The following is a 26,831-nucleotide window of genomic DNA, read 5'->3' as shown; positions in this document are numbered from 1 at the left end:
ACAACGAAATACAGTAACACCCATATATATTCAGGTACAAGTGTCTACCTTGGCTGTGTTAAAAAAAGAAGATTTATTAACCTTTAAGCTTTATGTTGTTAATTTACAAATAAACTTTTTTTTTGCATACAACTGAAAATTATTTCACTCGGGACATAAACATGATACGAAATGGAAGCTCGTTTAGCATTCTGTAATGGTTAACTATCGTACTGAAAACAAGGCAGGACTCGTAATCATGATTGGTTCTATTATTGGATCAGGAAAACGAAACCATCAGAGGGAAAAAATATCGGTGTCAGAAAGTTTTGAAGAAACAGCTCTTTAAGAAGTGTAAGTGATAAAAATGTTAAAGACAGCAGTATCTATAATATTCAGATGACAGAGCGTTTGTAGTTAATACATTCTTAACAAATATTTTGACCAAATCGTGTGTGTAGAAAACTGATTTAATTAAGTTTCAGATTCCTCGTTCCGTAATAGTCCAGTCAATAGGCGGCTTAGCTCAGAACAGGGGAGATAATAAAACAGGTGGCGCGTCACTCGTCAGGGTCCAACAAACTCGGACAATAGCTGTATTTTTTTCATTGCTTTGTCATTCTTTGTTATACCACGATCATAACGGACCAAAACCTTATCGGTGCTGTACAGGACGGTCTATAGTATACGCTGCAGTGAACGGTTACCAGTCGTTACTAGTTGACGTTTGTCTACACGTGTACTGAGATATATGGGGGGGGGGGGGGGGGGGGGGGGGGGGGGGGGGGGGGGGGGGGGGGGGGGGGGGGGGGGGGGGGGGGGGGGGGGGGAGAGAGAGGGGCAGTAAAATCAGTACTAATAAAGAAAATATATGTATATTGTGGATAATAGTATTAAAAAAATATATATAGTGATGACGGCTCTGTACAAGACGTTCCTACACAGATCGGTCTAGTATTTTATATACTAAGATATGGTGGAAAACACATTAACAGTAAAGGGAATAAATAGAGAATACTAAACAAGTCCCCGTGAGAGACCGTTTATATTACAATGAGTGTGTTTTCGATCCTACATATGTACGATCAACAACACACGAGTTGTAATATAAACGGTCTCTCACGGGGATGAGTATAGTATTCTATTTATTACAACACGCTACAATATTAATTTGAGTCGCCAAATATATTTTTTGTCTCTCACTAAACAGGACACTGAACGTAAACAAAACAGCGGTGTGATTCAGAGCGCATAACCCTTCTTTGCCTATGCACTCTTTTTATACTATTAAAGTATTTATGATTTCGCAGTGTCATAGAGTCCCTCCATCCCAAAAATAAAAATAATTAAAACAAATAACACACACTAGTAGTAAACAGAATATTAGTTAAATAAACTATAATATAACAATCACTATTCAAAGTCCATCATTTGAGTTTTCTGCAAAACGTTTAAACTTTCAAACTTCAAAGCGCGTCGGTCTCAGTGTCACGTGTGAGTTTTCGACGTTTGGGCTTGCTTTCAGGAGATTCAGTTTCATCGTTATTGTGTTTACAAAAGTTAATATTTATGGTTCCACCATATATTGGAGCAGAAAAAATTGAAGACAATTTGCCAAGAAGATTTGTAGAAGATGTAGTACAAGAATCAATCATTTCCGTTGAAGTTGTGTCTGTCGAGTGCATTTCCAAAGCACGTGACTGGTGGTCCGATACCGTGTTCTCTATATAGCTTCCGAGTGGCTGTACAATTGAAGTTACCCGTCCCCTCTCCTGACCATCGATTTTAACGTAGTCGTTTACACAGATGTTGCTAGAGTGTGCCATTTTAACGCTGCGAAGACACGTAAGCGACAGCAGACGTGAAACATTTCTTTTCAAATATTTTTGTTTATTTATTTAATAATGTAAACTATTCTTGTTTCATAACGAAAAACAAAGTTTTATATGTAAAATGTATTATTTTTTTTTATTTTTTTTTATTTTTATTAATTGCATCTAGCCACGAACGTAAAGTTTTAATGGCATGTTGTTTATGAATGAGTTAAAGTAGTTCCGTGCATCATGTGATCGGAGGTCATGACCTCTCAAAAAGCACATCTCACATTGTGGGATATGAAAAATCTCTCACGGGTATCTCCGTCACCGCGGTGTAATAAATTTAACGTGTGCGTGTGCGTATTAAAAAATATATATAGTGATGACGGCTCTGTACAGGACGTTCCTACACAGCACGGTTCTGCACAGGACGTTCTATAGTATAAACTGCAGTGAATGGTTACCAGTTGTTACCAGTTGACATTGTCTACATGTGTACTGAGATATGAGGGTGGAAGTCAGTAGTAATAAAGAAAATATATGTATATTGTGGATAATAATCAATAAAATATATATGTGCATATGTATCGTCAACGTCCCTAACTGCGTTATGCTTCAAATTCCGTTCACTTTGTTTTCTCGTGCACGGTTCGCGCAATCAACATCCGATTTGTTGTCATCGGCATGTCGTTCATTTATGAGGTTTTTCTTCACAGTTCTGGAACATTTTTATGAACAATAATGTTGAGAAAAGTAAGTATCTAAATACAAAACTTTACAAACTCCTAAAACCATTAATTTTACTAAGTCGTTTTTGTTTATTCCTTAAAATTACCGATATCGAATCCACATGACTCGTAGAAATTGACTTAAAATGGAGAAAGACGAATTAATTTTCGGTGCGTGTCACATGACCTCACACGTGCCAGATCAACAAGGCCAAAGAATTTAATTTTTATGAATTTGTTTTCAATTATTATATTCGATCTGCAAAAGGTATGCTGCATTTTTGTGCCTCTATTGTAGTGAATAGTATTCATAATACATTCATAACAGTTGTAAATAATTTTGAGTATATAAATTTTGTTAATTTAGAATCAATTCATTAAAAAAATTATATTTTACAAACTTGCGCAGGTATGGACGTAATGCCTATCAGTATTGACATCAAGTGTGAGCGATGTGTGTTGATAAAACGCGGACCGGACCAGAACGCTTGACAAATTGAATTTTTCCTTTAAAAAAATTTGAATAAATTAAGTGTTCGGCAACTGTGCATAATTCAGAAACATATATTTGTTCATGTAGTTGTCTTAAAAATGGAAAATGATGAACTGCACATGCGCATTACGATACTTTTTGCAAACGCATGCGCCTGAATGCAGTTAGAAACGTCGCACTTTTTCCTGTTTACTCTAGGGTGTTTCACTTTTGTTTACTAGAATGGATTTGTTTTACATCCAAATTGTAGATTTTTTACGTTAAATGATTAAAATCTATTTTGTTTCACGTATCATAGCTGAAAAATGTAGAATAATATTTCCGTAAATATCGTATTCGTGTTTTTGTTGTTAGGTGAACGCAGTTTGGGACGTCGATGGTATAACGTGTGCGTGTGTAGTATTAAAAAAAAAAAAAAAAAAAAAATATATAGTGATGACGGCTCTATACAGGACGTTCCTACACAGGGCGGTCTAGTATTTTATATACTTAGATATCGTGGAAAAGATATTAACAGTAAAAGTAATAAATATATATTTACGTGTGCATGGCCCATGCCATGGGTACACTTTGCCGCATAAAAACTCAACTTTGCCACCCAATTTTTTTTTATGTACTTGTCACGGGGATTCTATAATACCCGTAACTGAATGAAACACGATTGTCCAAATATCTCTCCTAACTGTATATCTATTAGATCTCTCTGTAACAGGCAGTATATACCCGCGTTGGCTCGTCTTTAGGTATGATCAGAGATATGATCTTATATAAGGTATATATTATTATAGCACGTTTAGTTCACTAGAAAACACAACAAAAACACAATACACTTTGGAATCTGTATTAACCTACGCTGACAAATGTACAGCCGCAGTAGTTAATTAATAACAACAATAATAACAACCCAGAACTGATCACTTAATTAGTTAATCTCTAGGTGTCTAGTTTACACAATATGCTAATCACTTCACCGTGACACAACACCCACACGTGTGATAATTGAGAAACGCTTCCAGGGGAACTTAATTAATAAAGGAATTACAGCTCTATTCCTAACTGGTTAATTTTTAATTAACCCTAACTACTCATTCAGTAACCTTGTAACACAGAATTAATACTGGTACCTATCACAATAAAGACAATAACCTACGGTTTACCTAGGTCTTCTAGGATGACTGGCTAAGCTTTATATTACCAAATACTCGTATAATGTTAGAACAAAAAGTCTACGATTTACTTCGTCAGATGACCGAAGACACTGTCTAAAGAATATTGGTATAATACAGTATTAAAATATTTAAAGTCACATCAATCACATCAAGGTTATACAACAGAGCAGAAATAATATATTTACCAAAGTCCAAACGGACAACGTTCCCCCGGGATACCTTCCTATGGTTCTCCTAGATATCTCTCAACCCTAGCTATTTATTATAAAATCGAATATCGCCTGGGGGTACATCGCGGCACCGAATCTTATCATGTGAGTTTCCACCACGACCACGCCGGCATATTTTTCTCTGATCGTCAGACTGGCTGTCGCCATACCGCGAGCAATCCCCTGGCCATAAACAGCACTACCGGAGATATTACGTAACTACTAGCCACATGGCCTCCGCACTTGGCTGGATGTGTGTATTAGACGACCGTCGCGCAAAGGTATTACGTAACAAGTTGCCCATCTGGGCTTAAGTGCAATTTGGAACTGCACACGTCCTTCTAAAACAATTAATATCGCCACAGGCGAAAAGAATTAAGAGCATGTACCGTCACAGTACTTTTCCCAATTAGATAGACATTAAGAAAAATGCAACAAAACACATTCTGATATTTAAAATATTACTTTACTGTTAAAACAAACTCAGTCACTCAGATGGTCGCTTATAACCTGAAGCCAGTCAGAGACAAACCAGGTTTCTGGGACCCTGTCGATCGTCGCGCCATCTGGAATAGAGTTATCTCCACCTCTTTCAGCTAAGACCTTGATTTTGAAGGTCACCCAGACCTCTGATTTCGTGGCACCCAAAATTTACGTAAACCCAAAACAAATTAGAACAGAAATGATTTTTTATGGGTTTTTTTTTTTTTTTTTTTTGCATTCATATATGCATCTAGTATAACACATTAAAAATCCGCTCCTGAAACTACGTGCTAAATATGATTTTCTGGGGTAAAAAGTTGAAGAAAAAAAATAAAAAATGAAATATGGCATTTTTGGAATATTTAAATAAATTTGTAGTATTATTGTATTCCTTCTTATTTTTTTATTAAATTTTTGTGTTTATTATTAAAGAGCATACAAACACACATATTAATTTGTTTTCTGGTGTTAAATAAGTAAAATTAGTAATATCTAGAATAACCAAAATTAAAAAGATTTCACCGAAATGTGACATATGGGAGCATATTCGTTTTAGGATTTGGTGTAACATAGATTTTAAATATAACTTGGGGATGTTGAATAACCCCAAAATATGTTAAGCATCTGAGAAATTACGTTTTATGATTTAAAATGGCAGACAACAAAATGGCAGAAAATTGTGTAATAAAAAAAGTATTTAACTGGTATCCCAACGAAAATTTATATGGCATTAGCATATATGTTTATACATTAATTTATAACAATATACAGTGAAACCCCTCTAAACCGGACATCCATAGGACCAAGTAAAATGTCCGGTATTTAGAGGTGTCCGGTTTTCAGGGTCTGCATTTACGTAACTACTTTCCCTTCCCCATTAAATAGTTCAGCTTATCGTTTATTTCTGCTAATGATCTTTGCAAACTGTTTTATAAACCTCTCGCTTCTTGATAATGTCTCCAACTGCTGAATTTCCGATACTAAACTTTTCACCCAAAAATCTTAACGTTTGTTTAGGCTTACTTTCGAAACTTTTAATTATTTAAAGTTTATAATCGTGTGACAGTTCAACACGGCGACGTTTAGCTGGTCGTTTTGTCATGTTGAAATTCGATATGAAAATAAATTAAATGTTACTAACATCTGTTCTACCATGCAAAGCCAACGTTACTTTTTTTCACTCTTTATTTTGCTAAATAAATGTTTTTAAAAGAGCAACAAATTCACACGACAGGAAGACAGTGAATTAAATTCATTGTTATTTTTGTCGATCTTTGAAGCAAATCATGTTATACGTTTGTGAAGGAATATATAGACCGTAAATCACCTTCGTGACTTAAAACATCTAACCCAAACCCGAACTCGGCTTATCGTAACCAACACAATATTTGTGTAAATTAAATATCTACACTGGCGATGGGTCTTTTGTGAATTGCCAACCTTGCATACTGTGTGGCGTGTAACAGTGATCACATTGATAACAGCGAACCCGAGCATGTGCACATTATGTGTTCGCAGAGAGGTAATCCGGCTGGATTGACATTGGGAGCAATTAGTGGCGCCACATTGACTGGTAGCAGTTTGGTCATTCGGTGTTTATGGGGACCATTTACACTAAATTGACACATTGGGACCGAATTGTTTGTCCGGTGTTCAGTTTAGAGGGGTTTCCGGTTTAGAGGGGTACAATTTAGTGCTAAAAGTGGCGTAAATCACAGGACCGTGGAAAACGTCCCGTTTTGAAGGGATTCCGGTTTAGAGGGGGTCCGGTACTGAGGGGTTTCACTATATACTGAAAATCAGAAAATTTTGTTTTATGGTCAAATTATGAAAAACAAGATGGTGGAAAACAAAATGGCGGCCATTTGTCATAAAATTTATAAAATCGACATCCAAGTCTTATTAAAGGCATTATTTGCTGCCATAAATGCTAAACAATATCAGTTAAAGTTTGTTTTGTTAACGACACCACTAGAGCACATTGATGTATTAATCATAGGTTATTGGGTGTCAAATATTTTGTAATTTTGACGTATACTTAGAGAGAAAACCTGTTACATTTTTCCATTGGTAGCAAGGTATCTTTTATAAGCACCATTCCACAGACAAGATATCACAAACAATGTACTTTGATATAGCCTACCAGTCGTGGTGCACTGGCTGGAACGAGAAATAGCCTAATATGTGTCACCAAATGTGTCATATGCGAATATTACATATTGGACCTGTTAGTGTCCGAGATAGAACATTTCGTCTTCACAGTCTACTGTCAGGCCATACACGTTACAAACTAATTAGTGAAAACATTCCTGTTTTTTCAAAGTAACCACCAATGTTTAGAGTCCTTCAATTTAAAAAAAACAAAAAATCATAACATATGAAATAGTATCACTGCATCTCAGTATGAAAAGCAAGCAAACACAACATTCCAGTGCTAAGAGGTATGTTCCTATTATTGTGTTTATAAGAGTGGTTTTCCACAAATTGTCCAATTGTTTCATGGAAATATGAAATGGCAAAAAGAAAAAAGAAAAAAAAGAGAAAAAAAAAAGAAGCAAAACGCAACAGGACATCAGTGTCTTAGTAATATGTACAGCACTATTTCGTCAGATAGTTTGGATCAGTGAATTGCATGAACTTCTATTCTGATATCAGATTCCTCGTGCTTGGTCTTTGGTTGTTCAACATTCAAGTCAGTGTTACTAAGCTACGCTGCATCATCCTCAGTGAAACCACTCAAATCCACAACAAAATTGTTCAACGCTGTACCTTATTTAGGCGCAAGGTTTTCTATTTATTTCAGGTGCGGATCCTTGGGATGGAGGTGCCGAGGGTCATGCGCCCCCTTTTTTTCGCTGTCGTAAAGAAATAATAAAAGCCTATTCAAGCACCTATTACCATGCCCGGCGCCCCACCCACCCCTCCCTTTCACAAACCTCTGGATCTGCACCTGTTGTTTATAGAAATAATTGTATAATTTATTTATTTATTAAATACAAAACAATTAAAAATATTCTTTACTTGATAATATATTAAAAATGAATGTCATAAATGAAAAAAAGGGAGACATTTGGGGCTTCTGACCAAAATATGTAATTTGTTTTTGTAAAAACCACGCATTTCTACACCCCCTCCAATTGTAATACTGATGCTTATAAAAAAACAAACATTTTACGTTAGTTTGTATTCCCTTGTATTTCATGCTTGGTACCAACTGCTGCTGGGTTGTCTACGAAGCTTTACGACATGGCGAAGCCCCCTTCAGTCCTAACGTTATCCCCGTCTATTCTCTAACGTTATTTGGTAAGAGTGACAGAGGGGTTTTGGGCTATGCTTGGTGAATTTTTCGATTGACCGCCCTTTTGAAACATTTCTTGAGAGGCGGTGTAAAGATATAAACAGAGAGCTTAATGGCACGAAAAATTAATCCAGAAAAATAAAGTTTTGGTCAATAAATTTTCACCTTTGAATGTTTTTTTGTTTGTCGTTAAATAAATAACTTTGGCCAAATCTGGAACTGACACCCCCCCCCCCCCCCCCCCCCTCCCCAAAAAAAAACAAACAAAAAAAACAACCACCAAACAAACAACAAACAAAAACAACAACAACAACAAAACCCCAAATACTAAACAAAACAAGTACTGAGTCAAGGAAACAATGTGCAGGGTATACATGTAATGTCAACAACAGAATGTTATGCCTAATTATTGCACCATCATTTTTGTTTAAAGGGACATTCCTGAGTTTGCTGTAATTTTTAAGATATTATCGAGTAACAGAGACTTTTAGACAACTGTAATTACATATCAATTTTTTTTTTTTTTTTGCATGAAATATTAGTGGCTGTATATTAAACGTGCTTCTGATCGTTCTAATATTTATAGTAGGTTAAATTTCATTTTATTTCCTAAAAAAGATTTTTTCGTACGTACGAAATTATTTGAAGACCAAATCCAGTTTGGCCTTCTTACAAATATTAAGAAGACCAGAATCACATTGAATATAAAAACACTGATATTCTAAACAAGAAAATATATTTAATATGTAAGTTTAATCGTAGAAATATTTTATTAGTCGAAAACATTTTACAAAGAAGCAAACTGAGGAATGTCCCTTTAAACTTTGTTAATTTACAAAGAAACGTTGTTTTTTTTACAACTGAAAATTATTTCACTCGGGACATAAACATGATACGAAATGGAAACCCCTAACAATTTTGTCTAAACAAATTTCAAAGAAGAAATGATCTAATTTAACATTGCTTTCTGTTCAACAAATTATGAGGCATTGGCATCCTTCTTACAAGGGGGCAGAACGTATCTCAGTGGCACAGCGCTCGCTTGATGTGCGGTCGGTTTAGGATCGATCCCCGTCGGTGGCCTCATTGGGCTATTTCTCCTTCTAGCAAGTGCTCCACAATTGGTGTAACAAAGGCCGTGGTATGTACTATCCTGTCTGTGGGATAGTGCATATAAAAAATCCCTTGCTGCTAATGGAAAAGAGTAGCCCAAGAGTATTCACGTCATTAAAAAAATGAATGTCATAAATGAAAAAAAGAGATAAATTTGGGGCTTCTGTCCAACATAACACGCATTTCTACCCCCCCCCCCCCCCCCCCCCCCCCCAATTACTGATGCTTACCAGAAACAACATTTTACCTTTGTTTGTATTCCCTTTAATGAGTAACCCCAAAAAGAAGAAGGAATATAATCATAAGGTAAACTTATAAAAGAATATTCCAAAATATCCCAAATTTTATTACTTTTTTCAACTTTTTACCTCCCAAAATTCATATTTAGCACGCAGTTTCGAGAGCGGACTTTTAATATGTTATATAGAATGAATATATGAATACAAAAAATAAAACCCCCATTTCTTTTAATTCCATACAGTGCGGAATACTGCGCCATGTTTATTTTATTTTATTTATTTTGTTGTTTTTTACGTTTTACGTAAATAATAGCAACTTGATAATTTTAGCGCGTAAACCATCATGGCAAAAGCTAGAAAATGTAACTTCTGCTATTGTTGGCGCGAAGACAGAATGTCCCAAGGTCCGTTTGCACAGGTTTTGGAGCTAAACCAATAAGTGCTACCGAAAGGCTTGCAATTTGTTTAACGTAACCTACGTAGGCCTATGATGATAATACTTTGCCGGTTGAACCTCACTGCCGCCTGCCGCCATCTATTTTTAGAAACGGGGTCACAGCAGTGCACGTTGTGGTGCAATATCCTATTGTTCTATAAATAAAGTGCGCGCGTCACCCATACTGACTAGGTCAGAACACTCTATAGTAAATACACGATACCCTTTTAAATCGGATGACAGGCGCTTGCACCTGCGTATTGTATTAATATTGTTTGTCAATGACTTCTTGAATAATTAGTACAAGTGTTATTTCAGTGCATGGTGTGGTGCAGTGTCCAATTATTCTATAAATAAAGTACGCAACTTTATGCATGGCTGGGTCTATTCGGGTCACGCTGTAGTAAATACACGCTACGGCCGAACCGAGTCACGAGTGCTCATACCCTGCTTATTGTATTGACATTGACAATGGCTTCACAGATAATAAGGTCACATTCAGACGTGTGCAATCCGCTTTTCTATATATTCATTTAAGAGTGTTGCAAATATTATGAAAAACATTGTATTGTAGGCAACTGTTTACATTCGATATAAATATTACCAACAATTTATTTTTATCTCATTAATCTATAATCATGCCGAGAGAAGGGTGGACAGAATATTTGTTGAATATTTATTTTAATCCAAAACACCCAGCTTCCTTTTCGGGAGTAAATAAACTGTATCGTATTGTAAAAAAGGAAGGGAAATTTGATATTAGTTTACACCATATCAAACGGTGGCTTGCTTCGCAAGACGCCTACTCGCTTCAGCGATCGTTACGCTACAAATTCAAAAGAAACAGGCTCGTGGCGAGTGGACTGAATGCACGATGGGATGTTGATTTAGCAGACGTTTCTAATATTGAATTGGATAATGACGGTGTGAAATTCCTGTTGATATCTATCAATGTTTTTACAAGATATCTATGGGTTGAACCCATGAAAAACAAACAACCAGAATCTGTCATTAAAGCACTGAAGAAAATATTTGCCACTGCACCTTTACCAGGGATTATTAGATCAGATAAAGGCCGTGAATTCAATAATAAAAAAGTGAAATCATATTTGAAAGACAAAGATATAACATTCTATGTCACTCAGAATGAGACCAAAGCATCATATGCTGAGAGAGTGATCCGGACTCTGAAGGTTGTTATGTACAGATATTTTACATATAAACAGACTTATCACTACCTGGATATTCTACAAGATCTAGTAGATGGTTACAATCATAGACCACATAGGTTTGCTGCATTGTAAGATGTTTCCGACTAATAAAATATTTCTACGATTAAACTTACATATTAAATATATTTTCTTGTTTAGAATATCAGTGTCTGTATATTCAATGTGTTTCTGGCCGTCTTAATATTTGTAAGAATCCCAAACTCGATTTTGTCTTCAAATAATTTCGTACGTACGAAAAAATCTTTTTTAGGAAATAAAATGAAATTTAACCTAGTACAAATATTAGAACGATCAGAAACACGTTTAATATACAGCCACTAATAATTTATGCAAAAAATTATATTTGATATGTAATTACAGTCGTCAAAAAGTCTCTGTTAGTCGATAACATCTGAAACATTGCACCAAACTCAGGAATATCCCTTTAAGGGTGCGCTGGACAGCCTGAAAACGAAAAGGAAAACATTGGTCAAGATTCTAATAAAACAATACTCGCCCATAGTGATAAACGTCTGAGTTTGAGATGATTATTTTCCCATTTTCTTAATATTCCAGACACATACAAAACGGATCTCCAACTAGTAGAGGCACATTAATAAAAAGAATATCGGCCTCAGTGGTGTCGTATTTAAGCCATCGGACATAAGGCTGGTAGGTACAGGGTTCGCAACCCGGTACCGGCTCCCACCCAGAGCGAGTTTTAACGACTCAATGGGTAGGTAAAATACCACTACACTTCTTTCTCACTAAACACTAACAACTAATTCACTGTCCTGGACAGCCAGCCCAGATAGCTGAGGTGTGATTGAACCTTAATTGGATATAAGCACGAAAATAAGTTAAACATGAAATGAATAAAAGAATAATCAAATAAAGAAAACTATAATTTCAAACTGTATGAGCAGATGCCATTGTTACTATGGGTGAGTTTTGCTGTTTCATGTATATATTGACCAATGGTTTTACAAACACAAGTTTGAATCTCGAATCTCGAATGACATTTGCCATGTCACAGGGCTAGCTCTAGGTGTAGAGAAAATTTCGTTACATTATCTCCTGACTTCAAACATTGTAAATATCCATTTATTAGTCCCATACCGATCCGACCGGAGGGGACTATAGGTTTCATCGCCGTTTGTCTGTCTGTCTGTCTGTCCGTCTGCCTGTCAGTCCATCCGTCTGCGCCACATATAGTTTTACGGACGTTCCCCCCCCCCCCCCCCCCCCCCGCCCCACGATTTCCCAAAATATTGAGCTGAAATTTTGTGTACATCTTTATCAAGCTCTGTTGATCAAGTTTTGAAATTCATGACGATTTACCCGTTTTTGACAGAGTTATGGCCCTTGAAATGTGGAGATACAAAAAATTGTTTCCGCACTTGTTTTTTCGGAATGCCTTAGTATATTGAGCTGACAGTTTGTGTACAACTATTATGTACTGTTACAGATCCAGATTAATTTTGTGGCGATATTCCCATTTTTTTTTGGCAGAGTCATGGGCCTTTAACTTACGAGATAAGAAAACACATTGGGCCCGGTAGGGGACATGTTTTGCTTTATTTTCTTACAGAATATCAATTATTAATTTAAATTATTTCGCTAAATCAAAGTAAAATTCGTCATTTAGTTTTATAATTGACAGAGCAAGACCTGAATAACAACGTCAATAAACGCCATCACAAGACTGACACTTAAATTGTGCGTCGGATTGAGATTTAGGAACAGGTCGGTGTCACTAATGCACTAATTAATTCTTTATTTCAGACTAACAAGATATGAAGGTGTATATTTGGTTCCCTAAAGAGACCCATATTGGTCACGCTTCTCTAGAACTCTCCAACGGAAGGTACATAAGCTGGTGGCCACACGAAGCAAAGAAAACTGAACCGATGACTCTTGACGGATTAGCTCACGAATCCCTTGAGGATGACGTCAAGGCAGAAGAGCGAGGTCCTGACAAAATATTTCACCTTGATTACGACGAAGAAAAGATCGAAGACTGGTGGATCGAATGGAGCAACAGAGGGAACTATAACCTGGTTGATACCAATTGCTGCTGGGTTGTCTACGAAGCTTTACGACATGGCGGAGCTCCCTACAGTCCTAATCCGATCTGGTCTCCGTCTGTTCTCTACCGTTATTTGATAAGAGTGACGAAGGGGTTTTTGGCTATGATTCGTGCATTTTCCGAAACATCGCTCATTTGAAAAAAATTTGGAGAGGCGGTGTAAAGACAGACTGAGAGCTTAATGGCGCGAATAATGATTCCCAAAAAATAAAGCTTTGTTCAGCAAATTTGCATATTGGAATGTTTTTATTGTTTGTTTTTGGGGGAGTCTAAAACAACTAGGTCTAAACTCTGACAAGGTATTCCACACGTGTTGGTTGGTTGGGTTTTTTGTTTGTTTGATTGTTTGTTTGTTTGTTTATCATGATGATGATGATAACTAGTTTAACGTGCCCATATACAACTAGGGTTTCGAACACGCCCATCCCGAGTCCGACCTCCGATAAGATCGGTGGCCTGACTCGGGATGGGGGGGGGGGGGTTGAAACTGGGCAGAAATTTGAAAATAGCAATTAGTAAAGAAGTTAATAGATAAAATAAAAAAAATAAAAAGGTTACAAGCCAAAAATAAAAAAGAATTGACTGCTCGGCCGAATATTTATATAATTTGGAGCATTTTAGAAGGACAGTCCAAAATTAAATAAGAGAAAGAAGAGAGGATCGGACTATTTAATAATATTAAAAAAAAGAAAGAAGTAATTTCGACATAAAATTTTGAACGCAGATCTAAAAGTTTAAAGTCCGATCGATATGTCCACGCGAGTGGCCTCGTTAAGGCCGTTTGGGTGCACAGCATCTACGGGGAGGTGATGTTGTTCCTCTCCTCAAAGTGAGGCACCAGTCTCCTGTAGCTGTGGGTGCTAAGGCAGTGGACCATCTGTGGGTACTGGGTGCCGGTGACGATCTTCATGATTCTGTGGATGGTGTTGTTATCCATGTCATGGCTGAGGAATCCCTGTCGGTAAAGATCATCCCGGCGCGACGTCACTACTATAGCTTCCACTCCCCGTAGTTTGACCGTGTGGATGGCGACCTGGTGGCCATCGGGAAACGTCTTGAAGTTTTCCTCGTAGACCCCGCCTGGCAGTCTGTCGGGGTCCGTGACGTCTCCCACCAAGTACTTAGAGTACTGGCCTTTGATCTTCCGCGCTGCCACTCTCCAGTCACCCGAAGAGGAAGTAGAAGGCCGCGTCTTGGCTGGTTGGTCCCCCGGGGGGGGGGGGGGGGGGGGGTCACGGCCTTCCTCTTAACAGCCCCAACATCCAGAGTCGCCGTCGCGGAGTCCCCCGTGGGTGGGGGTCTCGACGCAGACGAACGACGAGCGGGAACAGGTGACGCTGGTCGCGGTGCACTGGTTGGCTGCTCCACTTCCCGCATCTGAACAGTCGGTCCGGCTGGTTGGCGAGTCGCCTCCCGTCGATCCGTCCGGTTTGGTCGTGGTGGGGGCGGCGACGCAGACGGGACCGCCACTGGCGGTTGAGCCGCCAGCTTTGTCCCCGCCTGAGCCGCCCCTGGCGCACGTTTCCTCTTCCTAGTTCCCTTCCTCTTGGCTGTAGCCGCGTCGCCATACACCAAGGTCACGGTTGCCCGTGACCCGGTGTACGCGACGCGGTACTCCAACAGCGATCCATAACTAGCGATCAATCCCCCCAGGTTGGGGGGGGGGGGGGGGGGGGGGGGGGGGGGGGGGGTAGGTCGAGAGCGCACGAAATAACGTCCAACTTCATCGCTGGTCAAGTTGAGAGACGTTTTTTTATCAGCACTATTTCACCAGGTAGATCTCCACAAGCTATATCATCCACTCTGGGGCCCATTTTCGTCAACTTTGATGTAGATTTTCTGTTTAAAAAAATAATCAACTTTCCAGAAAGAAAACGAATGTTTGTTTCACACGGTTGTTTAATATGTGGAATAATGTAGTTATATGGACACTTGGCATACAGAACAGAAGAGGAAACCCGCTGCTGTGACATAGCCTAGGCTACCGAACAGCAGCGAATGGTTTTGAGATCGGCAGTCCTGTAGACAAGTCAGGAAGAATACAAATCATCTGGATAACAACTATCAGATCTCTTCATATTGATATGCTTTAGAATCGAATGCTTATGCTCACCGAAACTGGTCTCTCTGTGCTAAAATGAAAACGAAAAGTGTGCGTGTTTTGAAAATACCGAAATATGATTTACTAACCTGTGCAATGTGTAAACACACTGGCCATAATATAAATAAAAGAACTCGTACAATAATCATTTCGTACCATTGTGAGAAGTAATTTCATACAATAGTCAGTTCCTACCATAGTCATTCATATTGGCCTTTTATCGACAACTATCTTTTCATACAATAGTCAGTTCCTACCATAGTCATTTATATTGGCCTTTTATCGACAAATATCTTTTCATACAATAGTCAGTTCCAACCATAGTCATTCATATAGGCCTTTTATCGACAAATATCTTTTCATACAATAGTCAGTTCCTACCATAGTCATTTATATAGGCCTTTTATCGACAAATATCTTTTCATACAATAGTCAGTTCCTACCATAGTCATTTATATAGGCCTTTTATCGACAAATATCTTTTTAATGTGTATGTGTGGGGGGTGGGGGTCATCTTTTGTCGTTAAATAACTTGTGAAATTTGGAACTGAACCCCCCCCAAAAAAACAACAACTAGGAAAAAAGAAGCACAGATTGAAGGAAACAATTGTTTATTTGTTTTGCTTAACGATACCACTAGAGCACATTGATTAATTAATCATCGGCTATTGGATGTCAAACATTTGGTAATTCTGACACAGTCATCAGAGGAAATCGCTACATTTTCTTAATGCAGCAAGAGATCTTTTCTATGCACTTTCCCCACAGACAGGAAAGCACATACCACGGCTTTTGACCAGTTGTGGTGCATTGGAACGATAAAACTCCCAATCAGTTCAGTGGATCCACCGAGGTGGTTCGATCCTGCGACGCAAGCACCCCAAGCGTGCACAGAACCGACTGAGCTAAATCCCAGACCTGACGCATTTTGTGTGCGAATTAAACGAAGAATTTCGAATCTGGATAACAACATTTTATTCATATTAGCATTACTGCCAGACAGCTATATGGGGTTTGAAACGAATCACTACACGTTGTTACATGGATTACAGCTAATTGTGCAGGTAGACTGATGGAAATACATGGTAAAAAGGTCTCAGGTTAGCACATTTTGCCCAAATATCTATCAGTTTTGCCCGAATTTGAGGATTTGCTCCAGCACTAGGGGGCAGTTTCCCCGTCCCCCGTCTCATACGTTTATGACTTAACGTGTCAGTAAACACAGAGCTCCAGGAACTAGTTTGCTTAGGAACGTCAGATGTGGATGTTCATCATAATGCATGTGAAACGAATTAAAAATTAATTAATTAAACATTTTTAATTAAAATATTTTTGCATTCAACTTAACGTTAAAGTTTTTCGTTTATCTCCATTTCTCACAAACTATACTAGTACATGTATGTCCTAGATCGACGATACTTTTCCTTTAAATATAGCTGTTCCCATGGATCTTCATCACGATGCATGTGAAAAGAATTAAACATTAATTAATTACACTTTTTTTTTTTTTTACTAAAAATGTATTTGTTGTTTGCTCAAACTTAAAGTTTCTCGTTTAATTTGTTTCTCAAAAACAATAAGTCCTACACCAATGAAACTTAATTTATTGATGCATATATGCATGTTATCACACAAAATACGAAAATTATATAAAAACAAATTAATTAAACATTTTTAATTAAAATACTTTTAAATAAGTTTTAAATTTTTTAAATTTATGTATAGATGAACATCTTATGCATACAACTATCATGATCAAATACAACTATTTAGTAACATCGAATATGTTTATGATAAACGATACATTCAATTGCGCGGATTTCTGTTATTGAACTGAACTGAACACTTTAATATGCTCATATACCACGAAGGTTTCGAACGCGCCCATCCTGTCCGGGACTGGAGGGGTGGTGACGGAGAGTAAGTTTGAGGTGGGTGGAGTTTGGAATAAAAGTTTAGAAGTTAGGTTAAAGACCTAAAGCCAAAATGGAGACCTGATAACATTCTACTCATGTCTGGAACCAAAACATTAAATCCAAAAATAAGATTTGACTGCTCGGCAGAAAAAGTGTAAGGTGATTTGAGCAATTTGCGCAATTTAGATGGGCTGCCAAAATAAAGTGCGTCGGACTATTTATAAAAATATATAGACATAAAATTTTGAACTGCGCCAAAAAGGTTTAAAGTCCAACTAAGCCTTTCCCTGGAGACAAAGGTTGGTGAAGTAATCCAGGGCCAGTGGTCAACATATAATCTCCCGTGGGAATTTAATGAAGAAAACAGGCAACATACACAGTTTTCAAGAACTGTTTGATGCCATTTTTTCCTGACAGGTTCAAGGTCACATGTCAAGGTCAAAAGTCATAATTGTTAAATTCAGCTTCAGAGGTTTGATAACAGAATCAGTCCAAGAAAACACTTGTACATATTGAGTGAAATTAATACATAATGTATTTAAGTCTACCCTAACATATTTACATATATAATTTTTTCCCGACATCAAGGTAAGATGCAAGGGTCAAATGTCAAGAATTGTTAAATACAGCTTCAGGGGTAACGGAATCAATCCAAGAAAAACATGTACATATTGATTGAAATTAATCATACATAATGTATTTACTTATATCCTTACATATTTACATATATCCATTTTTCTGACAATTTCAAGGTCAAAGGTCAACAATGATTAAATACTACTTCATAGGTTTGATAACGGGATCAATCCAAGAAAACGTTACATATTGAGTGAAACTGATAATACGTAATATATTTATTTGTTTATACTAACATATTTACAAATATCTACTATTCCTAACAACTTAATGGTTAAATACAGATTCATAGGTTTGATACCGGAATCGATCCAAGAAAATCATTTACATACTGACTGAACTTACAGAGCAGGCGAAATAATTTCGTGTAATAATTGATATTGAGTTAGAAAAAACTGGGTTTATGCTATTTATTCATTGTTTGGTGAAGTTTTCAGCTCACTCACACTGCTAATCCTGGCTTAAAGGGACATTCCTGAGTTTGCTGCAATTTTTAAGATGTTATCGACTAACAGAGACTTTTTAACAATTGTAATTACATATAAAATATATTTTTCTGCATAAAATGTTAGTGGCTGCATATTAAACGTGTTTTTGGTCGTTCTAATATATGTACTAGGTTAAATATCATTTTATTTCCTAATATAATATTTTTTCGTACGTACGAAATTATCTGAAGACAAAATCCAGTTTGGGCTTCTTACAAATATTAAGACGACCAGAAACACATAGAGTATACAGACACTGATATTCTAAACAAGAAAATATATTTAATATGTAAGTTAACTTGTAGAAATATTTTATTAGTCGGGAACATCTGACAATGCAGCAAATTCAAGAATGTCCCTTTAAGCATGATTAAAAGAGTAGTGGCCAACTTTAATTATAGATAATGTATTAATTGAGATTAATTGACACGGGTGATACATACAACCTCATCGTCGCCCTGTCAAAATCCGAATGTTTTTGTTATTAGTAACTATCGTACTGAACGTGAGGTAGGACTCGTAATTATCACACGCTTTTGTTCTATTATTGGATCAGGAAAATGAAACCGTAATACGTGTTTGTTTCGCTAATTGCATACTTCACGTGCTTTCGTGTGCACGACTTGGGGATCCTTCATTTCGTTTTTTTTGTCAGCGAAATGAAGTTTTCTACTGAGATGTATGCGGCCATTGGAACTGATTGAACGCTGGAACGCTTCTTGTTTCGACAGCCTGCACCACCAGGTTGGATTGGGTTTTTTAGCGAGATTCCTTGCCTCCACGTCATTTCTCCGGCTGACTATGTCGACTTGTTTTTTCGTGACTCGTATGACGGCCATTCTGCAGAACGCCACGGTTGTTCGCGTTTAATCTCTACATGTCCGAGCCTGTCATAGCAGCACTGGAAGATTGACCGCCCCACTCTAAGAAGAAATAGGAAGCGGGGTCGGCCCCTACTACTCTTTTCTAGACTTTGCTTTATAGTGATACCATCTCGTATCCCCCGAAGTCGGGCCCGTCCGCACCACTATACCAACCCATGACGACTGGACTATACCCTGGTCTGATACTCTCTCTCGTTCAGACGGATCTGGCTTCTCCAGATCTGTATTTCAGCACAGCACTACACCTTCAACGTCTAATGACTGTCAATCTAGGGGTTTTCTTGACTGGATGCAACCCATCTCGTCCCTATAAGCTGTGCACCCAAACGGCCTTAACGAGGCCACTCACGTGGACATGTAGATCGGACTTTAAACTTTTAGATCTGCGTTCAAAATTTTATGTCGAAATTACTTTTTCTTTCTTTTTTTTAAATATTATTAAATAGTCCGATCCTCTCTTCTTTCTCTTATTTATTTTTGGACTGTCCTTCTAAAATGCTCCAAATTATATAAATATTCGGCCGAGCAATCAATTCTTTTAATTTTTGGCTTGTAACTTTTTATTTATTTATTTTTAATTCTATTCACTTTTTTACTAATTGCTATTTTAAAAATTCTGCCCATTTTCAACTCTATCCCCCTACCCATCCCGAAGTCAGGCCACCGATCTTATCGGAGGTCGGACTCTGGATGGGCGTGTTCGAAACCCTAGTGGTATATGGGCACGTTAAAATAGTTATCTATCTATCTATCTATCTATCGTACTGAAAACGAGGCAGGACTCGTAATCATGCTTTTGTTCTATTATCGGATCAGGGAAACGAAACCGTAAGAGGGAAAACATATCGGTGTCGGAAAGTTTTGAAAAAACAACTCTTTAAGAAGTGTAAGTAATAAAAATGTTAAAGACAACATTATCTATAATATTCAGATGACAGAGAGTTTGTAGTTAATACATTCTTAATTTTTTTTTCACCAAATCGTGTGTGTAGAAAACTGATTTAATTAAGTTTCAACTTCCTTGTTCCCTAATAGTCCAGTCAATTTAACCCAAAATTTACGTAAACCCAAAACAAATTAGAACAGAAATGATTTTTTATTTATTATTAATTTTTTTTGCATTCATATATGTATCTACCGGCCTCGGTGGCGTCGTGGCAGGCCATCGGTCTACAGGCTGGTAGGTACTGGGTTCGGATCCCAGTCGAGGCATGGGATTTTTAATCCAGAGACTGACTCTAAACCCTGAGTGAGTGCTCCGCAAGGCTCAATGGGTATGTGTAAACCACTTGCACCGACCAGTGATCCATAACTGGTTCAACAAAGGCCATGGTTTGTGCTATTCTGCCTGTGGGAAGCGCAAATAAAAGATCCCTTGCTGCTAATCGGAAGAGTAGCCCATGTAGTGGCGACAGCGGGTTTCCTCTCAAAATCTGTGTGGTCCGTAACCATATGTCTGACGCCATATAACCGTAAATAAATTGTGTTGAGTGCGTCGTTAAATACAACATTTCTTTCTTTTTCATATACCGGTATGTATCTAGTATAACACATTAAAAATCCGCTCTTGAAACGTGGCATTTTTGGAATATTTTAATAAATTTGTAGTATTATTGTATTCCTTCTTATTTTGTTTGTGTTTATTATTAAAGGACATACAAACATACATAAAATGTTGCTTTCTGGTGTTAAATAAGTAAAATTAGTAATATCTAGAATAACACACAAAAAAGAAGATTTCACCGAAATGTGACATATGCGAGCATATTTGTTTTAGGATTTGTTCTAACATAGATTTTAAATATAACTTGGAGATGCTGAATACCCCAAAAATATGTTGGGCATCTAAGAAATAAGTAAAATGAGTAATATCTAGAATAACCATAAAAAAAAAAAAAAAAAAAAAAAAAAATATATATATATTTCACCGAAATGTGACATATGCGAGCATATTTGTTTTAGGATTTGGTCTAACATAGATTTTAAATATAACTTGGAGATGCTGAATACCCTAACAATATGTTGGGCATCTGAGAAATTACGTTGTATGATTTAAAATGGCAAATAACAAAATGGCAGAAAATTGTGTAATAAAAAAGTATTTAACTGGTATCTCAACGAACATTTATATGGCATTAGCATATATGTTTATACATTAATTTATAACAATCTACATTGAAAATCTGAAAATTTAGTTTTATGGTCAAATTATGAAAAACAAGATGGTGGAAAACAAAATGGCGGCCATTTGTCATAAAATCGACATCCAAGTCTTATTAAAGTCATTATTTGCTACTATAAATGCTAAAAAATATCAGTTAAAGTTGGTTTTATTAAACGACACCACTAGAGCACATTGATGTATTAATCATCGGCTATTGGGTGTCAAATATTTGGTAATTTTGACGTATATTTAGAGAGGAAACCTGCTACATTTTTCCATTGGTAGCAAGGTATCTTTTATAAGCACTATTCCACAGACAAGATATCACAAACAATGTACTTTGATATATCCTACCAGTCGTGGTGCACTGGCTGGAACGAGAAATAGCCTAATATGTGTCTAATTTCGTCTACACTGTCTTCTGTCGGGCCATACATTTTACAAAGTAATTAGTCAAAAGATTCAATTTTCTTTCAAAAACCATAACATATGAAATAGTATCACTGCATTTCAGTATGAAAACCAAGCAAACACAACATTCCAGTGCTAAGAGGTATGTTCCTATTATTGTGTTTATAAGATTGGTTTTCCACAAATTGTTCAATTGTTTCATAAATATATGACATGTCGAAAAGCAAAAAAACAACAAAAAAAGCAAAAACAAAAGAAGAAAAAAAAGAAGAGGCAAAACCCAACAGGACCTCAGTGTCTTGGTAATATGTACAGCACTATTTCGTCAGATAGTTTGGATCAGTGAATTGCATGAACTTCTATTCTGACATCAGATTCCTCGTGCGTGATCTTTGACTGTTCAACATTCAACTCAGTGTTACTACTCTACACTGCATCGTTCTCAGTGAAACCACTCAGACTCCCAACAATTTTGTATTCAAGAGTCTAAACACATTTCAAAGAAGAAATGATCTAATTTAACATTGCTTTCTGTTCAACAAATTATGAGGCATTGGCATCCTTCTTACAAAGGGGCAGAACGTATCTCAGTGGCACAGCGCTCGCTTGATGTGCGGTCGGTTTAGGATCGATCCCCGTCGGTGGCCTCATTGGGCTATTTCTCCTTCTAGCAAGTGCTCCACAATTGGTGTAACAAAGGCCGTGGTATGTACTGTTCTGTCTGTGGGATAGTGCATATAAAAGATCCCTTGCTGCTAATGGAAAAGAGTAGCCCAAGAGTATTCACTTCTTGATAATTTATTAAAAAAATGAATGTCATAAATGAAAAAAAGAGATAAATTTGGGGCTTCTGTCAAACATATGTAAACAAAAAAACCCTCAAAACACGCATTTCTACCCCCCCCCCACCCCCCCACCCCCCACGTCCAATTTTATTACTGATGTTTATCAGAAACAACATTTTACCTTTGTTTGTATTCCCTTTAATGAGTAACCCAAAAAAGGAGAAGGAATATAATCATGAGGTAAACTTATACAAAATATTTTTTAAAATCCCAAATGTTATTACTTTTTTCAACTTTTTACCTCCCAAAATTCATATTTAGCACGCAGTTTCGAGAGCGGACTTTTAATATGTTATATAGAATGAATATATGAATACAAACCACAAACTGCAGGGATGGATGCATGATATGTTTCTGTCTAGTTGGCTAGTAAACACAAGTTACTTTTACTACATTTTTCCCTTTGTCCTATTTTCCCTACTTTTTCTTAAAATTATTTATTTTTTCCTACTTTTTTGTTTTACTTTGCCGCACACAGTTTCAAAATGCTGCTAATTGCAGTTAAATTAAAGAAGGAAGGAAATGTTTTATTTAACGACGCACTCGAAACATTTCATTTACGGTTATATGGCGTCAGACATATGGTCAAGGACCACACTGATATTGAGGGAGGAAATCCGCTGTCGCCACTTCATGGGCTACTCTTTTCGATTAGCAGCAAGGGATCTTTTATATGCACCATCCCATAGACAGGATAGCACATACCACGGCCTTTGATGTACCAATCGTGGTGCACTGGCTGGAACGAGAAATAACCCAATGGGCCCACTGACGGGGATGGATCCCAAACCGACCGCGTATCAAGCGAGCGCTTTACCACTGGCCTATGTCTCGCCCCTGCAGTTAAAGTGTGCATATAATATTGCTTGTGTTATTATAAAAGTTAACAGTTATGGGGAAAGGTGTGTGTGTTGTTTTATTTATTTTATATTATTATTATTTATTTTTTTTGGCGGCAAGATATATCCCCCAATTTGCGGCACCAGACATCCTCAACATATTAAATTTACACCCTGAAAGTCAATGTGAGATGAAATTTAAACATGTTCTCAGTAATACAACCTTTTGGATTTAACACATTCGTTTACCCAGTAAGAACATGAATAATGTTGCTACATACTGTTTCAGTACTACTTTTATCATACTTTTCCCTTCTATTTTCCCACTTTTGTCGTACTTTTGTCTATATTTGTATTCCTAATTTTGTCCTGTCTTTTGTTAAGGGTGCGCTGGACAGCCTGAAAACGAAAAGGAAAACATTGGTCAAGATTCGAATAAAACAACAATACTCACCCATAGTGATAAACGTCTAAGTTTGAGATGATTATTTTCTATATAACAACTAATTCACTGTCCTGGACAGACGGCCCAGACAGCTGAGGTGTGATTGAAACTTAATTGGAGATATGCACGAAAATAAGTTTAAAATGAAATGAATAAAAGAATAATCAAATAAAGAAAACTATAATTTCAAACTGCATGAGCAGATGACAGTGTTACTATGGGTGAGTTTTACTGTTTAATTTATATATTGACCAATGTTTTTACCAACACAAGTTTGAATCTCGAATCTCGAATGACATTTGCCATGTCACAGGGCTAGCTCTAGGTGTAGAGAAAATTTCGCTACATTATCTCCTGACTTCAAACATTGTAAATATCCATTTATTAGTCCCATGCCTGTCCGACCAGAGGGGACTATAGGTTTCATCGCCGTCTGTCTGTCCGTCTGCCTGTCTGTCAGTCCATCCGTCTGTGCCACATATAGTTTTACGAACGTTTTTCCCCCACGATTTCCCATGATATTGAGCTGAAATTTTGTGTACATCTTTATCAAGCTTTGTTGATCAAGTTTTGAAATTCATGACGATTTACCCGTTTTTGACAGTTATGGACCTTGAAATGTGGAGATACAAAAATTTGTTTTCCGCATTTTTTTGCCTTAGTATATTGAGCTGTCATTTTGTGTATAACTATTATGTACTGTTACAGATCTAGATGAATTTTGTGTCGATATTCCCTTCTTTTTTTTGCAGAGTCATGGGCCTTTAACTTAGGAGATAAGAAAATACGTTGGGCCCGGTAGGGGACATGTTTCGCTTTATTTTCTTACAGAATATCAATTATTAATTTAAATTATTTCAATAAATCAAAATAAAATTCGTCATTTAGTTTTATAATTGGCAGAGCAAGACCTGAATAACAACGTCAATAAACGCCATCAAAAGATTGACACTTAAATTGTGCGTCGGACTGAGATTTAGGAACAGGTTGGTGTCACTAATGCACTAATTAATTCTTTATTTCAGACTAACAAGATATGAAGGTCTACATCTGGTTTCCTAAAGGGGACCTTTATGGTCACGCTTCTCTAGAACTCTCCAACGGAAAGTACATAAGCTGGTGGCCGGACGAAGAAAAGGACAGAAAACTGCTAACAGTTTTCGGATCAAGTCATAAATCCTTTGAGGATGACGTCAAGACAAAAAAGCGAGATCCTGATAAAATATTCAACCTTGATCACCTTAAGTACGACGAAGAAAACATCGAAGACTGGTGGATCGAATGGAGCGACAGAGGGAGGTATTTCATGCTTGGTACCAACTGCTGCTGGGTTGTCTACAAAGCTTTACGATTTGGCGGAGCTCCCCTCAGTCCTAAACTGATCTGGACCCCGTATATTCTCAACCGTTATTTGAAAAAAGTGAGAAAGAGGATTTGGCCTGTGTTTGGTGTATTTTTCGAATGATCTCTCATTTGAAACATTTTTGGAGAGGCGGTGTAAAGACAGACTGAGAGCTTAATGGCGCGAATAATGATTCCCCCAAAATAAAGCTTTGTTCAGCAAATTTGCATATTGGAATGTTTTTATTATTATTTTATTTTTTGGGAGTCTAAAACAACTAGGTCTAAACTCTGACAAGGTATTCCACAGGTTTTGTTGTTGTTGTTGTTGTTTTTGTTTTTGTTTTTGTTGTTTGTTTGTTTGTTTGTTTGATATTGTTAATAATGTAGTTATATGGACATTTGGCATACAGAATAGAAGAGGAAACACGCTGCTGTGACATAGCCTAGGCTACCAAACAGCAGCGAATGGTTTTGAGATTGGCAGTCCTGGAGACAAGTCAGGAAGAATGTATAGTGCTCATTTGAAGAATAGAAATAATCTGGATAACAACTATCAGATCTGTTGATATTAATATGCTTTAGAATCGAATGCTTATGCTCACCGAAACTGGTCTCTCTGCGCTAAAATGAAAACGAAAAGTGTGTGTGTTTTGAAAATACTAAAATATGATTTACTAACCTGTGTAATATGTAAACACACTGGCCATAATATAAATAAAAGAACTCGTACGATAATCATTTCGTACCATTGTAAAAAGTGACCAAACAAATAATAACAAAAACCCAATAAAACCCTCCAAAACAAAACAAAAAAGAAGCACTGAATGAAGGAAACAATTGTTTGTTTGTTTTGCTTAACGATACCACTAGAGCACATTGATTAATTAATCATCGGCTATTGAATATCAAACATTTTGTAATTCTGACAGTCATCAGAAGAAACTCGCTACATTTTCTTAATACAGCAAGGGATCTTTTGTATGCACTTTCCCACAGACAGGAAAGCACATACCACGGCTTTTGACCAGTTGTGGTGCACTGGAACGATAAAACACCCAATCAGTTCAGTGGATCCACCGAGGTGGTTCGATCCTGCGACGCAAGCATCCCAAGCGAGCACTGAACCGACTGAGCTAAATCCCAGCCCTGACGCATTTTGTGAGCGAATTAAACGAAGAATCTCGAATCTGGATACCAACATTTTATTCATATTAGCATTACTGCCAAACAGCTATATAGGGTTTGAAACGAATCACTACACATTGTTCCATGGATTACAGCTAATTGTGCAGGTAGACTGATGGAAATACATGGTAAAAAGGTCTCAGGTTAGCACATTTTGCCCAAATATCTATCAGTTTTGCCCGAATTTGAGGATTTGCTCCAGCACTAGGAGGCAGTTGTCCCCACCCCACCCCCTTTCTCATACATTTATGACCTAACGTGTCAATAAGCACAGAGCTCCAGGTGCAAACATTACAGAACTAGCTTGCT

At 37.1% G+C, this 26,831-nt stretch overlaps 2 protein-coding genes across 2 annotated transcripts; both read left to right on the top strand.

The window, feature by feature from the left end:
* Positions 1-242: 242 nt before the first annotated feature.
* LOC121382105 lies at positions 243-13,495 on the top strand. The gene is made up of 2 exons (XM_041511604.1): positions 243-333; positions 12,961-13,495. Exon 2 carries the CDS (start codon positions 12,972-12,974, stop codon positions 13,401-13,403), a length of 432 nt encoding a protein of 143 aa, XP_041367538.1. The 5' UTR covers positions 243-333; positions 12,961-12,971; the 3' UTR covers positions 13,404-13,495.
* Positions 13,496-20,104: 6,609 nt separating this feature from the next.
* On the top strand, positions 20,105-25,548 carry LOC121380463. The gene is made up of 2 exons (XM_041509283.1): positions 20,105-20,175; positions 25,019-25,548. The coding sequence occupies exon 2, from the start codon at positions 25,030-25,032 to the stop codon at positions 25,456-25,458; it is 429 nt and encodes a 142-aa protein (XP_041365217.1). The 5' UTR covers positions 20,105-20,175; positions 25,019-25,029; the 3' UTR covers positions 25,459-25,548.
* Positions 25,549-26,831: the final 1,283 nt, after the last annotated feature.

The sequence above is a fragment of the Gigantopelta aegis genome, chromosome 9 (assembly GCF_016097555.1).
Source record: "Gigantopelta aegis isolate Gae_Host chromosome 9, Gae_host_genome, whole genome shotgun sequence".
Classification (NCBI taxonomy): domain Eukaryota; kingdom Metazoa; phylum Mollusca; class Gastropoda; order Neomphalida; family Peltospiridae; genus Gigantopelta; species Gigantopelta aegis.
Note: the sequence above shows the minus strand (reverse complement) of the source record. Positions and strands in the feature narration are given on the sequence as shown.